Source organism: Notolepis coatsorum (assembly GCF_963971535.1).
Source record: "Notolepis coatsorum genome assembly, chromosome: 1".
NCBI lineage: Eukaryota > Metazoa > Chordata > Actinopteri > Aulopiformes > Paralepididae > Notolepis > Notolepis coatsorum.
Genome location: NC_140165.1, coordinates 256,182,682 through 256,204,551, shown reverse-complemented (window position 1 = coordinate 256,204,551; position 21,870 = coordinate 256,182,682). Strand labels below are relative to the sequence as shown.

Sequence of the window (21,870 nt, the reverse complement as noted above, 5' to 3'; positions counted from 1 at the left end):
TCGCTTATCAATGACTTCGCGACAGCCATATTAGACACATCGCCATAATTTAAGATATAGTTTATGCATTCGCAAATATGAGAGCTCTGTCATTGAAGTGGGTGGTGGCAGCGTTACTAACAGTAGCGATTTTTATTGTTTTGTCATGACCAAACATAATCCCAACATAGATAGGAGGTGTACTGTATGTAAAATGTCGGTCATGTGGTGGAAGAGTTTAGTACAGTCACACAACAGAACACCAGTGTTTCTAGTAGATATGTTTATTGATATAAATAAACACCTCTGTCTGAACTGGTTCGACCACCAAATGATCCCAGCTCACTGTCTGCCGCGTCTCTCAGCGGATAAGGGCGTGTGCTAGGGCGGTCACGTGGCCGTGTGGCCAATCAGAGAAACGCTGAACGAAAAGCTGAACACAAGTTGGTTGCCTTTAATATTCACGCGGACAGGAAGCCGCCATGAAACCGTTGTAGTCATATTGTAGTCTTTTAGTCTTATTAACAAAAAGATTTTAACAAAATAAAAAGCAGCAGCACTATTGGATAACTGAGTCATGTTTGCTATGTATTTCTTTCTGTAGGGGAGTAGGACATTTGTTTCACAGTTTTAGCATGATGTTTTATAGATGGCTAGGTTAAACACAGGTTTTTTGTTTTTAAGAGGGGGGGTTTGATTTGATTGAAGTTTATTTCAAGTATGCAACACAACAAACAAACATCAAGTACAGATATAGCCTTAAGCCGTTCAAATAATAAATGTATACATAAATAAATAGTTACAATATATAATCTAATAATCTAAATCTAATCTAATATATAATCTAAAAAAACGAAAGGCTAAAATGCTAAATATATAATCTTAAGAATCCAATAATCTAAATCTAATATATAATATAAAAATGCTAAATGCATGAGTCTTTTGTCTTTAATGTTAGCTTGCAAACTCAAATACTGTCTTGGTAAGCCTCATAATGAATTGTTTGGGGAAAAAAGGAAAAACATTGTGATGTGTATCGTCGAAAGGTCAGTGTTGTGAAGGGCCAGATTAAAACTGAGAATCTACCTTTATTGTTTGATATACTTTGTATATTATTTATATATATACGGAATATCCCTTTACCTGCGTTCAAACCAGAGTAATATTCGCTCTCCTTATTGGACAGCGCCCCTAGACGCCAGCTCGCAGGCCCCCAACGTCAGGTTCAAAGACAAGTTCAGGCATGTCAGAACATGCCCGGAGACAGCGTATTGATACCAGACAAAGACTGCGGTTTGGGACTAGATAGTCACTTAAGTATATATACAGCGCAAGGTGCGCACAGCAGTAGTTCAGTACCTTACCCCACTTTACCCCGAGCACCTGCTTGTCCATCTAAACAAGCCAACGTAGTTCATCGTGGTGAAGTGAGCAACTCGTGCGTTGAGAACATGTGCGAATAGAATAGTAAAGTGTCAGAGTTTAATGTAGTAACGTCAAGTTCGACCTAATCTAATGTGAAGTAAATAGTCGTTCATTTATTGTATATCGTGCGGCCACAGTTCGTTCGTGTGTAGCATTACCCAGCGGTTCGTCGTGTTTTAGCTAGTGTACCTTAGCCAGGGTGTGTGGCCTAAATACGTCGCCCACACCCGAGGAGGCCTAGTCGGAGAACCGTTGGACATGTGCACTGGAGAACCGGCGTCGGCGATTGCAGAACCATTACTGGTTGGATTATATTGATTTGGAACGTGTTACCCGGAGAAGAGCATCGTTGATTTCCACTATCGTTTGGGATTCAACCTCGTGAGGATTACAACTCGGGCTGGCCTCGTGGACGGAGGCTGGCTAGCTGTCATCAGTGCTATCGAGCATTTGGATTACAATTATTGCTCTGCTGCTGATCAAGGGATTTACAAGGACCGACTCCTGTACCTGGAGTCTCTTTATTCTTCATTGAATCAGACTGAGTATCCGAACATTCCTCTACCCTCCAGGCCTTACACCCCGGAGGGAACCCATTGTCTCCAGGCGGTACCAGCGTTGCCTTATATAGTTGCTATTATACGACAGGTGGTGTCAACTTAGACCCATCGTAGGATTCCTGCTATTCTTAGTGACTCATGCTATTGACTGACTTTACGCATATTCTTCGCCATACAAGCGCGACCCTAATTCTCATTCTGTAACCTAATGTTGCATAATAATAAAATACCCTCAAATACTATTTCTTTGTCAATGCCGTGTTCTTGTGGGTGTTCACCATCTATATTTGATGTACTGTCTGGCCAGTAATTAAAGTACATAACTAGCAGTGGTTTAATCTATCACAATCTTTAATACAGTCAGGGTTTTGTAACCCCTCAGTTACAGTCAGCAAATATTGTGATATCATATTTAGGCCATATCGCCCCGCCCTACTCCCCAGTACCTCTGTATTAACCTCTTCCTCTCTGGTCTGTATTAACCTGTTCTTCTCTGGTCTCCAGTACCTCTGTATTAACCTGTTCCTCTCTGGTCTGCAGTACCTCTGTATTAACCTGTTCCTCTCTGGTCTGCAGTACCTCTGTATTAACCTGTTCCTCTCTGTTCCTCTCTCTCTCCAGTACCTCTGTATTAACCTCTTCCTCTCTGGTCTATATTAACCTGTTCCTCTCTCTCTCCAGTACCTCTGTATTAACCTCTTCCTCTCTGGTCTGTATTAACCTGTTCCTCTCTCTCTCCAGTACCTCTGTATTAACCTCTTCCTCTCTGGTCTATATTAACCTGTTCCTCTCTCTCTCCAGTACCTCTGTATTAACCTCTTCCTCTCTGGTCTGTATTAACCTGTTCCTCTCTCTCTCCAGTACCTCTGTATTAACCTCTTCCTCTCTGGTCTATATTAACCTGTTCCTCTCTCTCTCCAGTACCTCTGTATTAACCTCTTCCTCTCTGGTCTGTATTAACCTGTTCCTCTCTCTCTCCAGTACCTCTGTATTAACCTCTTCCTCTCTGGTCTGTATTAACCTGTTCCTCTCTCTCTCCAGTACCTCTGTATTAACCTCTTCCTCTCTGGTCTATATTAACCTGTTCCTCTCTCTCTCCAGTACCTCTGTATTAACCTCTTCCTCTCTGGTCTGTATTAACCTGTTCCTCTCTCTCTCCAGTACCTCTGTATTAACCTCTTCCTCTCTGGTCTATATTAACCTGTTCCTCTCTCTCTCCAGTACCTCTGTATTAACCTCTTCCTCTCTGGTCTGTATTAACCTGTTCCTCTCTCTCTCCAGTACCTCTGCGAGTGTCAGTTCGACGACAACCTGAAGTTCAAGACGTTGATCAACGACGAGGACGCAGAGAAGATGCGGCTGCAGCCGATTGGACGGGACCGGCAGGGCCTGATGTACTGGCTGCACCTGGACCCGGAGCAGAACGTCCGGCTGTACACGGAGGAGCAGGACGACCTGGACGGGTCCACGTGGACGTGCATCGTCAGGTAGGACCAGGCGTCTGGGTCTGACGCAGGGCATCCCCTAAACGGAGGTGTAGGTGGCACCGCGTCACTATGACAACGCACCAGTGTCGCTATCACCATGACAACGCACCCTTAGTTGAGACTCAGCCCCCCTCCTAGTTGAGACTCAGCCCCCCTCCAGACCCCCTCCTAGTTGAGACACAGCCCCCCTCCAGACCCCCTCCTAGTTGAGACTCAGCCCCCCTCCAGACCCCCTCCTAGTTGAGACTCAGCCCCCCTCCAGACCCCCTCCTAGTTGAGACTCAGCCCCCCTCCAGACCCCCTCCTAGTTGAGACTCAGCCCCCCTCCAGACCCCCTCCTAGTTGAGACTCAGCCCCCCTCCAGACCCCCTCCTAGTTGAGACTCAGCCCCCCTCCAGACCCCCTCCTAGTTGAGACTCAGCCCCCCTCCAGACCCCCTCCTAGTTGAGACTCAGCCCCCCTCCAGACCCCCTCCTAGTTGAGACACAGCCCCCCTCCAGACCCCCTCCTAGTTGAGACTCAGCCCCCCTCCAGACCCCCTCCTAGTTGAGACTCAGCCCCCCTCCAGACCCCCTCCTAGTTGAGACACAGCCCCCCTCCAGACCCCCTCCTAGTTGAGACACAGCCCCCCTCCAGACCCCCTCCTAGTTGAGACACAGCCCCCTCCAGACCCTCTCCTAGTTGAGACTCAGCCCCCCTCCAAGTTGAGACACAGCCCCCCTCCAGACCCTCTCCTAGTTGAGACTCAGCCCCCCTCCAGACCCTCTCCTAGTTGAGACTCAGACCCCCTCCTAGTTGAGACACAGCCCCCCTCCAGACCCCCTCCTAGTTGAGACACAGCCCCCCTCCTAGTTGAGACTCAGCCCCCCTCCAGACCCCCTCCTAGTTGAGACTCAGCCCCCCTCCTAGTTGAGACTCAGACCCCCTCCAGACCCCCTCCTAGTTGAGACTCAGCCCCCCTCCTAGTTGAGACTCAGACCCCCTCCTAGTTGAGACTCAGCCCCCCTCCAGACCCCCTCCTAGTTGAGACTCAGCCCCCCTCCAGACCCCCTCCTAGTTGAGACTCAGCCCCCCTCCAGACCCCCTCCTAGTTGAGACTCAGCCCCCTCCAGACCCCCTCCTAGTTGAGACTCAGCCCCCCTCCAGACCCCCTCCTAGTTGAGACTCAGCCCCCCTCCAGACTAGGGTTGGGCACCGAGAACCGGTTCTAATAGGAACCGGTTCCTAACTTCCGGTAACAAACATGTTTGAATTTCGATTCTTAATTTCGATTATTAAAAAATAAAAAATAAAAAAATAAATAAAAAAATGTACTTTGTTAATTAATACCCTAGTTACAGTACAGCAACCAAATTAAACTGTATCAAGTCAACTGACGATGTGAATAGTATGAAGAAAATAAAAGATTTTTCAAAAAAAAAAAAAAATCTCCTGCGAAATAAGCTGTGACCTGTTTTGGGGTTGGGGATACCGTCTTTATATCTTTTTCTTTTTTCTTTCTCTCCGTCCCAATTTAGTCATTGTGCCAATTCCCCCCTCCCCTACCTGGTTGTTGTTTGCATGTTGTCGGTACAAGGGAGTCCCAAGTCGATCGCACGCTTCCTCCGAGTGTAGCAGGGACGGCGGAGCTATAGGCTAACGTTAGTGTATTGGTCCCGAGTGTAGCAGGCACGTCGGAGCTATAGGCTAACGTTAGTGTAGTGGTCCCGAGTGTAGCAGGCACGTCGGAGCTATAGGCTAACGTTAGTGTAGTGGTCCCGAGTGTAGCAGGCACGTCGGAGCTATAGGCTAACGTTAGTGTAGTGGTCCCGAGTGTAGCAGGCACGTCGGAGCTATAGGCTAACGTTAGTGTAGTGGTCCCGAGTGTAGCAGGCACGTCGGAGCTATAGGCTAACGTTAGTGTAGTGGTCCCGAGTGTAGCAGGGACGGCGGAAAAGCGGTCAAAGCGGACTCCACAACACTAGTTCCATTCGTGAGGAAAGTTTCAAGTTTCTTTAATAGTTGTCATACAGAAGTACAGAATACTTTCATACAAAATGCTTCTTACTGTTACGCTCCAGAGACTGTGCTAGACAAGATAGTATCAAATAACATAGTATAGCATGTAAATTAGAAGTAGAAAATGAGGTCACAGTGTTCAGTATAGACATATGTACAATGTTCGATGCAGAATAGACGTAACTGAGTTACCATATAATATACAATACTATGCAGTGTACTAATGTACAATACTATATAGTGCAAAGCAGAAATGGGATGAGGTACAATTTAGGTACAATTTACAGTAAGGTGTACGAGTTGTAGTGCAATCCTTCATCAATAAATATAAAGTGTGGGGAGTGGGTGCTACAGTGTGTTTGTTTAAAGTGAGTGTGTGCTATAAAGTGTGGGGAGTGGGTGCTACAGTGTGTTTGTTTAAAGTGAGTGTGTGCGTGTGGATGTGTGTGCTATGTGCGTTTGATGGTTGTTGTGTATTGTTCGTTGAGCAGCCTGATGGCCTGGGGATAGAAGCTTCTTCTGAGTCTTTCTGTGCTCGCCTTGAGACTCTGGTATCGCTTGCCTGACCGCAGCAGTTCAAAGAGGCAGTTGTTCGGGTGGCTGGAGTCTTTAATGATTCTCTTAGCCTTGCCCCTGCACCGCTTGTTGTAAATGTTCTGGAGGGTGGGGAGCCCCCCTCCAATTGTGCGTTCGGCTGAACGTGTCACTCTTTGTAGTCTGCTTCTGTCTTGTACAGTGCTATTCCCAAACCAGGAGGTGATGTTGCCAGTCAGGATGCTCTCTATTGTACATGAGTAGAAGTTCTTAATGATCTTCCGACTGACTTGGAACTTCCTTAGGCGCCTGAGGAAGTAGAGGCGTTGTCGTGCCTTCTTCACAACACTGTCAATGTGTGTGGTCCATGTCAAGTCCTCGGATATGTAGGCTCTGAGGTACTTAAAGCTGTTCACTCTCTCAACCGGTGCCCCGTCGATGCTGAGGGGGCTGTAGTCCTTGACCCCCGACCTCCTGAAGTCTACAATCATCTCCTTTGTTTTGCTGACATTCAGGGAGAGGCTGTTTTCCTGGCACCATCCCGCCAGGACCTTGACCTCTTCCAGGTAGGCCCTCTCGTCGTTGGCAGAGATCAGGCCCACCACCACTGTGTCGTCAGCAAATTTGATGATTGTGTTGCTACTCCGCTGAGCCACACAGTCATGTGTGTACAGGGAGTAGAGGAGGGGACTCAGAACACAGCCCTGGGGGGCCCCTATGTTGAGGGTGATGGATGAGGAGGTGCAGTTGCCTGCTCTCACCACCTGGGGTCTGCCCGTCAGGAAGTCCAAAACCCACTGGCAGAGGTCATAGTTCAAGCCCAGGTCCCTGAGCTTGGCTATGAGTTTGGAGGGGACTATGGTATTGAATGCCGAGCTGTAGTCGATGAATAGCATTCTCACATAGTTCCCCTTCCTCTTGTCCAGGTGTGATGCTGCTGTGTGCAGCACATGGGCTATGGCGTCCTCCATGGACCTGTTGGGGCGGTATGCAAATTGCAGGGGGTCCATGTTGATGGGGAAGGGGGTGGGTTATATTGACAACGCTTGACAACAGAAGTTGGGGGGGGGGGGGGTCTGCTGATGGAGACTCAGTGTTCAGGGTAACAGAGCATGAGGTGAGACGGATCTTTAAAAAAGTGAATATCAGGAAGGCAGCAGGACCGGACGGCATCCCCGGCCGCGTCCTAAAAGTCTGTGCCGACCAACTGGCCCCGGTATTCACTGACATCTTCAACCTGTCCTTGGAACAGGCTGTCATCCCCACCTGTCTGAAGAAGTCCACCATCATCCCTGTACCCAAAAAATCTACGCCCGCTTGCCTCAACGACTACCGCCCTGTAGCCCTCACCTCCATAGCCATGAAGTGCTTTGAGAAGCTAGTGAAGGGCTACATATGTTCCTCCCTCCCCATCAACCTGGACCCTCTGCAATTTGCATATCGCCCCAACAGGTCCACGGAGGACGCCATAGCCCATGTGCTGCACACAGCAGCATCACACCTGGACAAGAGGCAGGGGAACTATGTGAGAATGCTGTTCATCGACTACAGCTCAGCATTCAATACCATAGTCCCCTCCAAACTCATAGCCAAGCTCAGGGACCTGGGCTTGAACTATGACCTGTGCCAGTGGGTCTTGGACTTCCTGACGGGCAGACCCCAGGTGGTAAGAGCCGGCAACTGCACCTCCTCATCCATCACGCTCAACATAGGGGCCCCCCAGGGCTGTGTTCTGAGCCCCCTCCTCTACTCCCTGTACACACATGACTGCGTAGCACAGCGGAACAACAACACCATCATCAAATTTGCTGATGACACAGTAGTGGTGGGCCTGATCTCTGCCAACGACGAAAGGGCCTACCTGGAAGAGGTAGAGAACCTGTCACAGTGGTGTCAGGAGAACTGCCTCTCCCTGAACGTCAGCAAAACAAAAGAGATGATTGTGGACTTCAGGAGGTCGGGGGTCAAGGACTACAGCCCCCTCAGCATCGACGGGGCACCGGTTGAGAGAGTGAACAGTTTCAAGTACCTCGGAGCCCACATATCCGAGGACTTGACATGGACCACACACATTGACAGTGTTGTGAAGAAGGCACGACAACGCCTCTACTTCCTCAGGCGCCTAAGGAAGTTCCAAGTCAGTCAGAAGATCCTTAGGAACTTCTACTCATGTACAATAGAGAGCATCCTGACCGGCAACATCACCTCCTGGTTTGGGAATAGCACTGCACAAGACCGTAGCAGACTACAAAGAGTGACACGTTCAGCCGAACGCACAATTGGAGGGGGGCTTCCCACCCTCCAGAACATTTACAACAAGCGGTGCAAGGGGAAGGCTAAGAGAATTATTAAGGACTCGAGCCACCCGAACAACTGCCTCTTTGAACTGCTGCGGTCAGGCAAGCGATACCGGAGTCTTAAGGCGAGCACAGAAAGACTCAGAAGAAGCTTCTATCCCCAGGCCATCAGGCTGCTAAACGAACAATAATCGCTAAACGAACAATAATCACTATGCAACAACCATCAAATGCACACAGCACACACACCCACACGCACACACTCACTCAAACAAACAACACACTGCAGCACCCACTCTCCACACTTTAGATCACACAAACACACTTACACTTTATATCTATTGATAAAGGATTTGCACTACAACTCGTACACCTACTGTGAATTGTACCTAAATTGCACCTCGTCCCATTTTTCCATTTCTGCCTTGCACTATATAGTATTGTATATTAGTACACTGCACAGTATTGTATATTGTATGGTAACTACGTCTATTCTGCATCGAACATTGTACATATGTCTAAACTGAACACTGTGACCTCTTTTTTTTTTACTTCTAATTTTACTATGTTTTTATTTCATACTTATCTTGTCTTGCACAGTCTCTGGAGCGCAACAGTAAGAAGCATTTTGTACAAAAGTATTCTGTACTTCTGTATGACAACTATTAAAGAAACTTGAAACTTGAAACTTGAACTTGAAGTTTAAACATAACTTCATATTTATTGGTTATTCGTTTCTGTATATCATCCACTTTCCATCTCCGTGTGTTAGACTCTTCCTGTTTACATTCGAGTGTGACGTCATCACCTACGGCAGCTTAGACGATCAAAACGCGAACCTAGAACAAAACCCGAGGGGGGGGGGGGGGGGGGGCTGGCTCTCTCGTTCGTTCTCGCCCCCTCTCTCTCTCTCGCTCTCTCTCTACATTCAATGATTTAAAGTAGCCAAACGTTACAGACAGTATAAATACTAACTGGATAGTTGATGATATAATCATTTAATTTCATTATCTGAAATATTCTAAAATCATTAAGTCTGCTATAAGCCATTATCCCTTTGTGTGTGATTATTATTTTCTCACAGTAGAGTGTGTATATATTATATATATATGTGTGTTTGGCTAAAGTGGATAGAAAACACAGTACTGTGCAAAAAAAAGGCACCCAAGAGTTTTTATATAAAGGTCTTAGATGTAAATAAAAAAATTTATTAGTGTGTCAGTAGACTACTCTTAGTACATTTTCATTAAATTATTTTTTAAAGCATCTTCATGGTTTAATAATGCAAACATATGTTGCAGGGACTTATTATAATCATCATATTGGCGTGACTGTATGCATCAAAGGGTTAAATCAAGCATTTTTAAGTGCTTTAGAGGAAATGTCAAAATATCGCGATATCATTTAGAGGCCATATCGCCCAGCCCTAGTATGAACGACCAGCCAAGCTGTTAGCAACACCGAGAGCTGGGCTCGAACCAGCATCTCCTGCGTTGGTGACAAGCACAATCTCCGCTACGCCACCTGACCGCCCCCACACAGTCGTTATATCTATCTAATCTATGGGGGGTACTACCGAGTCGAGTAGGTAGTAGGGCACCATGCAGACCGTGGAACTGCGGCATAAGAGAATACTTCATAATGTTTCATGCAATTAAAAAGTAAATATATATGATGATGATGCACACACACGTTTACAGTGTTTTGTTTACCAGTAGGATGTCATAACATTGCTGATAATAAAAATCATAAGTCTAAGCTATCAAGTCTCCCGTGATTTCATATTACTATATATTAAAAGTAGGGATGCCCCGATCATGTTTTTTGCCACCGATACCGATCACCGATCGTTTATGAGCCATATCGGCCGATACCGATGCCGATCGTTTTTGGTTTCATAAAAAAAGAAAATATATATATACCGTATATATATATTTTTTTTAATAAAATATATATATTATATAATCATACTTGTAGTTGTATTATCTGCGAGACATCGCCACCACGCAACAAGTCAAAATGCTCGCTATCTGCAAACAGCTCCACTGTCTGTGTGTACTCGAGTAGCCTCCAGCTACAGCCAGGATTCTCCGGCGCTGCAGCTGGACCCTATTGGTATACTGTGCTTTGGTCAAATCACATTCAGCATGCCCTCAGCTAGCCCCTTTCGTGACTGCGATGCAAGCCAGGGGCTCGAATACGCATTGAATCAATGTTATAAGACATTGATATCAGGAGCTATCTGTAGCTACTGCTAGCCGGCTAGATAACGTTAAGACAACGCCTCTGTGAACTATTTAGTTTACTGGGACATTTCATATAGAGCTAACGTGAGCTAACGTTGGCTACCGAGCTAACGGAGGTATCATGCACTCGACTATTGCTGGAGAATTTGTTGATATCAGCAGCTATCAGTAGCTAGCCAGCTAGATAACGTTAGACAATGCCTCATGTATTAAACTAAAAGTGAATAGTTGACTGGGTCATTTAGTTTAAACAGTAACGTTAGCTCGGTAGCTAACGTTAGCTCACAGAGGTCCCATGCACCAGACTAGAGCAGACTGCCGGAGGCAATGGGAGCCTCTGTTGTTGACACTGGTAAGGCAGGGGGAGGAGGAGGAGGAGGGGCCGTGCGCTGCAGCTCTGTGTGTCTGAGAGAGAAGTCAGCGAGTGAGATCTCCGCTAAGAATTGGATCATGTTTTTCTATCGGTTTTCACGATCGGCGAAAATAAAGCATTATCGGAATTCACCAATCTCTTATTTATACTGAATATCGGCCGATACCGATCGCTGGCCGATCGATCGGGTCATCCCTAATTAAAAGTATAGGCGGACCATTCCTTGGTTACAAGATTATTATTTTCTCACAGTAGTGTGTGTATTTTTGGCTAAAGTGGATAGAAAACAGTACTGTGCAAAAGTCTTAGGCACCCAAGAGTATTTATATAAATTGTTAATAAATTGTTAATAAAAAAAATTCTATTAGTGTGTCAGTAGACTACTTTTTTAGAAATGTTTAATTAAATTATTTTTGAAAGCATCTTCATGGTTTAATGCAGACATATGTTGCAGGGACTATTTTAATCGTCATGTTGGCGTGACTATGCTTCAAAGGGTTAAATCAAGCATTTTAAGGGCTTTAGAGGAAATGTCAAAATATCGTGATGTACATCGTGTATCGTGACATAGCCAAAAAATACCGTGATACCATTTAGAGCAGGGGTTCTCAACCTTTCTGCTGCCAAGGCACCCCTGTGTTCAATAAAATATTCCAGGGCACCCCTACATACGATACAGACTTTTCCGGTCCTGTCTTTTTTGCTACAATGATGACAAACGTGCTTGCTTTCAAAATAATGTTTATTTAAGAAAACAGGAAATATGCAGGCTATATAATGCGTTATTAACTAAGGTGTTTCAGGTCTAAATGCCTTAGTACTGTTGACATTACACTGCTTGTTAAATCAAATAGCATATTTCTTTAAATAGAATTACAGAAAATTATCACTAAAGTGCTATCTGTTGCAGCTGCACACTTTTCCATAAAAATTGCATATTTGGATAAGTGTGACCATTTCTCAAACTGAAAATCATGTATTTTTTTTTAAATACAGAAAAGGATCACTAAAGTGCTATCTGTTGCAGCTGCACTGTTCTCCATAAAAATAGTGTTGTGGAAAGGTTGTTTAACACAGCAGGAGACGATATTTCCAATTGTAACAAATAGGTAATTTATTTAAGAAAAGAAGTTCTTTAACAGCAAGAGCTATGGGTCAAAGAGGATCACCACAGCTTGAACAAAAACACTCTGTCCTGGATCCCTTTGCCTGTCCCTAAATCCCCTCTCAGTCCTGCCCCCCCATGACAGATATGATGACGTATCATATCATGTCAGATCTGACATGACGTACATTAAGATGATACGTAGATTTAACATCGGAGAGAGAACATGAAGAGAGATAAGCAAGATATGATGTCCACACACGATATGATGTAGAGAGTGAGATGTGTGTGCGTGCGTGCGTCCGCGTACAGACGTATGTGTATTGTATGTGTGTATTGTGTCACAGGGAATGTGTGTGTGTGTGTGTCGGTGTGTATATCTGTGCGACTGTGTGTGTCTGTGTACGTGTGTGTCCGTGTGTCTGTGTGTGTGTGCTGTGCCTGTGTGAAAGAGAGAAAATAACAAGATATGAAAGCACACAATGTACGAGATTACCAGCACACAACATGCCGTACTGAAATGTCCATCTGTTCTAAATTGTTTTAAGAACGTCAGCCAGACCGTCTTTCAGCACTGCTAGTTGACCTATATTAAACTAGTCCACCTCATACACATTTTCCCCAACATTCCCCCATTTGGGGCTATCCCTAGTCCCACCCAAATCATATAACCAAGAAAATGTGAACGTCTAACTAAACGAGACGCTTTGACCCTTTTAACCTCCTTCCAGTTAAGAGTACCCTCCTCCCGTTCGGATGCACTCCTTCCCCTACTTAGATGCACCTCTCCCCGTAAGGTTTAGGCAGTCCGCTACGACGCAACAACCAGCTCCTTTCTCAGGACTGCCTTGTCCGACGTCGGCCCCTCTCCCCCAACAGAGATGCAGGTCTCCACTTCCGGCGGTAAGGTCTCCTCTCATGAACGGAAGCAGTCCCCTTATTTTACCTTCAGGTGCAGTTTAAGGCTGGGTCCCTTTCCAACCTTAGGAGAGACAATCCAGATTCCTCTGAATTGACACCCCTTATCCTTCTGCTTCCCAGTGGTTCTTTTCAAACCTGCTGATCACAGAAGCACAACTCGCCTACTAACCCTGTATCGGTTAGTAAGGTTACTGTGGCCTGACTGTACATTGAGCCAGGTGCATTCATGCCACTGTTGTCCAGTCACTCACGGTCCCACATCCCGCGTGTCTGTGACTATAAACAGGGTCATAACGCTCTCCCAACCGGCTGGCGACCCAGTCGATAGCGACCTCATAGTCCGTCATCAAGTCAGGACCCCAAGCGGCTGACTGTCCGTAGTACCTATCAGCCACTCAGTTTAGAAACCGACGGTCTTGTCCCCACCCCGCTTGCTCCGGGCATGGAAATATTGACCGTTTTCGCCAGCCTTGCCTGTTCACGGCAGGAGCTGTGCCCCTTCCGGTGCACCGCCCTGCTCCTAGGTGTGGACTGTCGTCCACGTACCACCCAGTGCCCACACCAACTTACGTGCGACGTTTCCTGGGCCGACTAGACGGTACCACAGTGGTATGTTAATGCATACCTCGTTACGCACGAGGGCCTTCAGTTTCTCCCCAGCACTATATAAATGTGTTTAACGTGCGCCCAGACTCTTGCGAGCCCACTGCCGCCTGTTATGGTCTAGAGGTTCGGGGTGCCTACCCCCTCCCTAAACCATATTTATATAATAAAAGTTTAAATGGCTGATCTAAACAAGAAACCTAGCCATATAATAAATTTTAAATGTCTAACTAAACAAGAAACCTTACTTCATTCACTGGACCCCTAACGGACCAACAAAGGCTGACTACCGTTCTCACAATAAACACAAAACCGCTCAAAACAAGAGTAATAATAAAACATAAAAAAAAAAAAAAAAAAACCCAATTTATAATCCTAACCTGACAGACAAATCCCCCCAACCTCCACCGCTTACCAAATGAGCCACAGTTCCGGCCGGAAACCGCGACTCATCAGGGAAAGGAGAAGTTGACCGTCAGAACTAAACATAGAACATCCCTCCCAAAAAAAATGACATTGTCTCTTCCATAACATTGAGTCCCAGTGTCCATCGCTCAGCCCCCCTTCCATGCCCACGCCATAGTCTCCTCACCGCATTGCCAAAAGTCACATTTTGCCAATACAGCAACCACCACGCCACACCTCCAGTCCTCGTAGAAGCATGTCCCCATGCCTGGACGGGAGGCGCTGGTACCGACCTCACCACGTGTCCCCCCCATCTTCGACGGGAGGTGCCCATCTTGCCCACTGCGTTAGCCCCCCCCTTTGTCCCTCCAGTCCCCAGAACCGATCCCCAGACCACTTCTTCTCAATGCTTCCTCAGGCTCAGAACCGACACTCTGCCGATGCCCCTTCCCATTCCGGTTTGACCAGGACCACAAGTAAAATAAACAAAAAATAATAAAAAAATAAAAAACAATGCAATGATTTTCAATGGTTGCAATCTCTATGCCGAAGGATCATTAGAAAATCAGACTAAAATTCCTAGTTAAAGGAATAAACCAACAAAACTGCACTCAGACCATCCCCCGTCACTCTTAAAGGAAAGAACCAACAAAAAGAAAATGTCCCTACCTCACCATACCCCTAATCCTCTATCCCCTCGTCTCCCTCTAAGGCAGCATAAAGCTGAGGATATGGCCCGATTTGTGGCTCAATCTCTTTCTGTCCCACCATCAGCATTTGGCTCGTTACGTGTGAAGTTACCAGCCTACCCAAGAGAGGCATACCACAACAGAAAAGGAGAACCAATATCAACCCTGCCACCCCGATGGATATCCCCGTCTGCATCACTATGCTTCCCCACTGTCCCAATCTTTCCAACACCCCACTCCCCCACCATTCTTCATTCCGGCCAGAATTCCCCCTCAACTCCTCCCTCAAATCCTTCAGCTTAGCCATGGCCTCGGAGAACTTTCCCCCTGGCCCCACATTCGTCGGAATGAATGTGCAGCAGTACTGTCCAAACATGGAACAGACTCCACCCTTCTCCGCCATTAACCAGTTCAGAGCCTGTCTATTCTGCCACGCCACCGTACTGGTCGCGTGCATCTGGTCCCCCATTGCATCCAACGCCTCCTCGGTGTAATTGAGATACCGCTGCTGATTGTAAAACAAATAGTTGATCCACCCGGTGTTCTTATTGACCGATATCCATGGCAGAATAGACTCAAACCCTGCCGCAATCTCATTCTTAGCCATGAACTCGGCTGGAATGCCCCTTGGCTGTCCTATGCTGTCCAGATACACCCTTGGGTCTGCCTTGTAGCTACGCTTCGTTCGAGAGATAGGAGACTCAGAAGGTCCTTCCGTCACTGATAATGGTAGGACCACCATTGGCATGATCGCCTGAACCCGGGCACATCTACCTGACCAATCTAAAGGAAGTGTATTCCTCAACCTCCTACCGCCGCAGAGCCAGTATTGGTCCGCCAGTGCCATATCCTGGACATGAAAAGGGCAAGCTACAGGCCGTGGGTTGGTGTCCACTCCCTTTAACACGACCCCGTGTCCACACTTTCCTTCTTTCGTACAGTTAGTCGTGATGCTCCAAATAGTAGTGCACCGCCCCTCTGCCACCTCCCCTACCTCCCGGGTCCCCTCCTTTTGCAAGCACTCGAAATCCTTGGTCAGCCATAGTTTGACACCTCTGGGTATTGGCAACCCCGTCGCTACCCCCTGCACACGTACATCCAATTTCCTACAACGTTCCCGCATAGTGACATCCTTGAAATCCGTGACGTTTCCTGCCGCCTTAAAACGACTAGAGCCGAGAAACCCCAAACACTCTGCCTCGCACCAAGGGCGACTATTATGGGGCCCCTCCCATGCCTCTGCGTCCCTGTCACACTGAGCCCAACTGAACTTCGTGCCCTTTACCAGCAGCCTATCCGGACGTGCCTTGGAGCAGACATAACAATCCTCTATCTGATTCTGCGCGCTCGTGTACTGGACCCACTTAAACCACTCATTCCCTAAAGCCGCCCTATACATCGGGTCAGCCTCCGGGTCTTCCTCGTCATAGTCATAGTCGCCCCCATCTTGTTCCCCGGAAGGAAGCAAACCCCTCAACCTGGCCCAGAGTGAGCCCACTGAGTCCCTCAACGTTCCGGCTGTCCTCTGGAACATATCCTGTCCCCCCACCTCTTCCGACTCAGTGTCCTTGACCTCCCTTTTTCCCCTCACCCCTGTCCCCTGTGATTGGTTCGGGACAGGCTCAACTCTCCTATCTACCCCCACAACCCGATGCTCGTTAGTATAATGGTAAGTATCCCCGCCTGTAACGGGGGAATGGTCAAAATCAAAAACATGCCCTTGCGGTCCTACGGGAAACACCCCGTTTGGTTGTAGTCTTATCTTCTCCCCCCCTTCCTCGATGGAGGGAAGAGGGGGCGCCTGATTCTGAGCCTGGTCATGAAAGCCTGCTGGTACTTGAGCCTGAGCGGGACCCCGTGGGACTCCTACCCACTCAAACCCGTCATCCTCAAGGACGGGTCGACCGTGACGGTTCTTAATGACGTCGTTGTGCCCGGCCGACCGTCCGCACACTGCTGCCAACATCTGCGGGAGCATCAGCAGGCACTGCACCTTCCAGTTGCCGTCTCGGACCCTCCATGTCGGGTTCTGCATAACTGCGATCGATTGTATCCCCCAAGAGATCGCCGCTGGCCTTTATGCAGTGATTGAAGTGGAACCAGGTCGCTGATCCTTTGACTTGGACTGCCGTTCCAGTCGATCGGATCACCTCGTACGGGCCCTCTCTCCGGGGTGATGACCACTTTCTCTTGTGGACCTTTACGAAGACCAAGTCCCCAGGGATCAGTCTCGGTTTGGTGGCTTCCTTCTCCGCCTCCTTTTCCCCCTTTCTCTCCTTTCTCTGCTCCTGTCGAAACACAGCTTCATGTATTTTAGTCACTTGCTGAAGATATTTTTCAGATCTTGCTCAAAAATATCTAATGCCGGGCCCCTAGCCAGGTGTCTAAATGGCGGTGCTGGCATGCTGCGGCCTGTAAGCATTTCATGCGGTGTTAGCTGTGTTTGGCGGTTTACGCTGCTTCTAATAGCCATCAGAGCAAGTGGCAAAGCATCAATCCAGTTAAGCTTAGTTTGCCTACAGATTTTCAACAGTTTGTTTTTAATGACCAGATTGGCCCTTTCCACCTTCCCCTGCGACCCGGGACTATAGACACAGGAAAGGCGCTGTCTTATACCTAATTTCTGCATCAGCCCTTTAACCACCTTGTCGATGAACTCGCGGCCATTATCGCTTTGTAATATCGTGGGAATTCCAAATCTCGGAATGACCTCGCGACACAGGAACTTGATCACTGTGTCCGCGTTCTTGTGTTTAGATGGAATGGCCTCAATCCAGCGACTAAAGCAGTCCTCTACTACCTGGAGGTATCGTTTGCCCTGCACTGGCGTTATCATGTCTGTATAGTCCATAATCAGATGTCTGAATGGTCCCTCAGGGAGGGGTGTGTAAGCCGCCACTGTCGGTACTCCTTTGCGCACATTGCCCTGTAAGCATGTTAAACACCTGGCTAGTGTAACGTCAATTTGTGCCTGAAGCTTTGGGGACCAAAATCCCATTTTCGTGATTCGTTTCAGGGTCTCTGCTCTTCCACAGTGATCAACACCATGAGCCTCAGGTATCACTAAGGACAGAAGATCGATGGAGGCGACTATCAAACCGTTATGACTCCTCCACAGACCATCTGCCCCCCTTACAGCCCCCCTCTCCGTCCACGACTGTTTCTCGGCCTGCGTGGCTGAGTCCTGAAGATCACTCAAATTATCCTCAGTTACCTCAGTCGTCAGTTCGGCCGCAAACATCAGAACAGCCGTGGACGGCACCGCAGCCGCCGCCTTCGCGGCCTCGTCCGCCGCGTTGTTTCCCGTCGTCACAAAGGACAGGTCTTTTCTGTGTGCCTGGCACTTTACGATAGCAATGCTTTTGGGCAACTTTACAGCCTGAATAAGCGCCACAACCTGCTTGTGGTGAAGGATCGGTGAGCCGTCCGATTTCTTAAAGCCTCTTGCCTTCCAAATGGCCGCGAATAGGTGGCATACGCCATGCGCATACGCAGAGTCTGTAAAGATGTTAACCGTGCGATCTTTAGCTATTATGCATGCTTCTGTTAGTGCTATTAGTTCTGCAAGCTGGGCCGAACATGGTTGCATGCATTGTCCGGCCTTTCTTGTTAGTGTTTCTCCGTTAGGTTTGCACTGTACGACGGCGTATCCTGACCTTAAATTTTCCCCCTCCCGATAGCAGGACCCATCCACAAAAAGTGAGAGTTCTGCTATCGCGAGCGGGTCGACTCCCAAATCAGGACGGAGTTTCACGAAAGCCTGTACCTCCACCTCACACTCATGCAGTTGACCCTCGCTCGGGAGTGGTACCAGATCCGCCGGGTTACTGCCGTGGCATGTTTTTATCGTAACGTCCGAGTACTGCAGGAGCCTCATGTAAGCCTGTTGCCGTTGGCTGGTCAGAACAAATTTGCCTCTTTCAATCAAGTTTGCCAATTTGTGATGTGTCCAAATGCAAATGTCATATCCCATTGTCACGGCCGTTGCCTTCTCATACATCAAATGTGCTGCGGCCAGGGCCTGATAACAAGGTGGCAGACCCTGCTCTACCGGCGAAAGAGCTCTAGAGTAATATGCTATCGGTTGTTTTTTCCCACTCCCCCCCTGTGTTTGAGTCAGGACAGCTGTCGCATGCTGCGCTCTATGTGAGACGAATAGGTGGAAACACTTCTCATAATCCGGCAGCGCCAGGGCAGGGGCCTGTAACAACAGACGCTTAATGTTTATGAACGCGTCCTCCCCCTCCTCGGTCCATGTCAAGGGAGCGCGAAGCTTGTCTGTACCCGCCTCTTTTATCATCATCCTCAACGGCGCTGTCGCTATCGTATAGTCCTCCACCCACTCAGAGCTGTACCCAGTCATCCCTAAAAACGTCATCATCTGTCGGACCGTCAATGGCCTAGGTGCCTTGGATACAGCTTCGAGCTGCGTGGGTGAGATGCTTTTTATGCCCTTTTGAATGACGCGAGACAAGTACTCAACTTTTGGCTGGCAGTACTGCAGTTTTGAACGGGATGCCTTGTGGCCTCCCACGGCTAATCCACTCAAAACTTTGATGGAGTCCTCATGGCACTGCTGACGTGTATCCGAGCAGATTAGAATGTCATCTGCATACAGTAAAACCGTGCTGAGTAGTGTGTCGCACACTCCTTGCAAGTCTTCCTTGAGCGCCTTCGAGAAGTAATGCGGCGAGTGCGCGAACCCTTGTGGCAACCGGGTGTAAGAGTATTGTTTCCCCCTGTGGGTAAAAGCAAACAGATACTGAGACTCTTTTTCCAATGGAACACTGAAGAATGCCTGCGTGAGATCAATGACCGTATAGTACTGCGAGCTACTCGGGATGTTTGTCAGGAGGGTGTGTGGATTAGCGACTTCCGCCTCTGGTCCAGACACCACGTCGTTCACCGCCCTCAAATCGTGTACCAGTCTGTACCTAGCCCTGTCCGCCTTTAGCACTGGGTGGATAGGTGTATTACATCTGGATTTGAAAGGGACGAGCACTCCCCCCTTTAACAGTCCCTCAATCTGATGTGATATAGCTTCCTCCGACTCTGGCTTCATTGTATACTGTCTGATAAAGGGTGGTCTACAACCCTTCTTTAACCTGACCTTCACTGGCTGTGCCGACAATATTAGACCCACATCTGTGTCGTGTTTTGACCACAACCATTCCGGGGTGCGCGCCAACATGTCCTGTTCCAGCAAAGCATCCGCCTCTGGAATAACGCAAGGGTCTCCTGGTAATCTGATTACTTGCGGTTTTGCCAAAACTGAAAAGGAAATCATTATTTTTATGAAACTCCCATCTGCGCTGTTCCAAATTAGCGGAGATTCCGTGGAGACCCACCTTTGAGTCTCGGATTCCTGTATCATTGAACCTAGATGTTCGGATTCGTAACCAGGATTTATTCTCAGAGTGATGTGTGGGGCGGCGTCTCTTAGTCTATGTTGTTCCCGTAGATACTTACCCGTGTTAACCCTCAACGCCGCGCCCTGTCTCCCTACAATTATCGTAGATGAGTCAATCTGCACCTGCTCGGGCTGTCCCTGCAGCCATGCCTTGTTCCTAACTAGGTCACTATTCGTCAAATATTGTAGTGTGCAATGTGCCTCCATGTTTGTTTGTCTAGACTGAGGCAGTTGGGTTTTCAGAAATGGCTCCCAGGGGGCACAGACCCTTTGCAGCTCTGCATCTATGTTGCCCAGCCAGAACACAGTGGCCTCTTTCTCCCCCGTCCCTTGTAGCATCATTTGGTACACGTCTTGTTCAATTTGAATCCCCTCAGGCGTACATAGGATTTTACAGCCTAGTTTACACATTGCATCTCGTCCCAAGAGATTGCGCGGGGTGCTGTCCGAAATTAATACAGGTATTGTTATGGTCTTGTTGTTATACGTCATAGAGATTGGATCTGATGTGGGTATTAATTGTGTTTTTCCCGAGAATCCGACCGTCCGAACATACTGTCCAGACTGGGGTAAGTGAGCGGCGTATTTTTGCTTTATGCAGGAAAAACCTGCTCCAGTGTCTGCCATCATCTCTGTTAATTTGCCCTCCACTAGGACCTGCAGAATAGGTTCTTGCTCAGCTCCCTTGGAAACCACAATCATTTGATTTCCCCCCGTCGCATTCTCTGGGCACCCCTAGTGATTACCCCCCTGGTTTCGGGGCCCTCCTGTCTCCCCCTGGTCGTGGGGCCCTTGTGACTCCCCCTGGCGCACGGGTCTTCCATACTCCGAGCCGGGACGGTATGGTTGCCTACATCTCATTTCCCTGTGTCCCTGCATGCCGCAGTTCCAACAGTGGAAACGGGGAAACTGTTGTTCGTTCCCCGGTCCCTGTGTAAACCGTGGGCCTGATTGCCCATTCCCTGCCTGCCGCCTGAACGCCTGGTTCTGTGAACTATAGCCATAGCTTCTCACTACCTGAGGTGCAGGCGGGGGTCCCTGGTCCTGCATGGGTGGAGAGGTAGCAGATGACACCATTACTGCCTGCAACCTCCTTTGGGGCTGCAGTTGTTGCTGAGTTAACTTCCTTGAGTCATTTCTATCCTGATCCCTGAGTTTCTGCTCCTGAGCCCTTTGCTTCTCCACACTATGTGTTACATGTGCACAGAACAAAGGATAAGTCATGTCCATTAACCCCACCACGTCTTCCAGTCTATTCTTAACCACCTCTGGAAGCCCTCTCATCACACTTTCTCTAAACATCGTTCTCTGCAACGGGTCAATCTCTGGGTTGTGTCCTAGCTCACCTCTCCACTCCTTCAGTACTTTGTTCACATAGGCGCCAGGCCCTTCCGTCTCCATTATGGGGTTGCCTGCCAGTTTTGCCGGATTAATACGTGATGGATATTGATTCCTGAGTTTGTACCACAACGCCGCTCTATGCGCGTTGAATATGTCTCCATCATGGGCCTGCGTGTCGCATGCCACTCGCATCGATGTATCACCCATGATGTCCCGGCAGGCACCAACTCCTAGCAAACGCGTCAACAGGGATTTGACGTCACCTACTGCTAGCAGAAAAGATGACGTATTTTCCTCAAACTGCGTGATCCACCTGGAGGCTCCTTCTGAAAGGTCCGGTAGTCTTACTATTAAACCATCGATGTCTAGAGGTGACCATGGCATGTGAAAGATATCGTTCCCCTTTATTAGCAGGGGAAACTGGCCTGTGCTCGTCACACTTCCCACGAATGTAGGGGCGAAAGTCAGGGTTCCTGTAATGTTTCCTTTCTCCTGTC

The 21,870-nt window shown here is 48.1% G+C and overlaps 1 protein-coding gene across 1 annotated transcript in view; it reads left to right on the top strand.

Annotated features, from left to right (window-relative positions):
• The window catches only part of rsf1a (remodeling and spacing factor 1a), a gene marked incomplete at its 5' end in the record, with an annotated part of 131,571 nt that overhangs the window by 23,770 nt on the left and 85,931 nt on the right, over positions 1–21,870 (top strand). Inside the window, one exon of the mRNA XM_084309868.1 lies at positions 3,246–3,451. Within this exon, the coding sequence (XP_084165994.1) occupies positions 3,246–3,451 (206 nt within the window). The remainder of the gene's footprint in view (positions 1–3,245; positions 3,452–21,870) is intronic.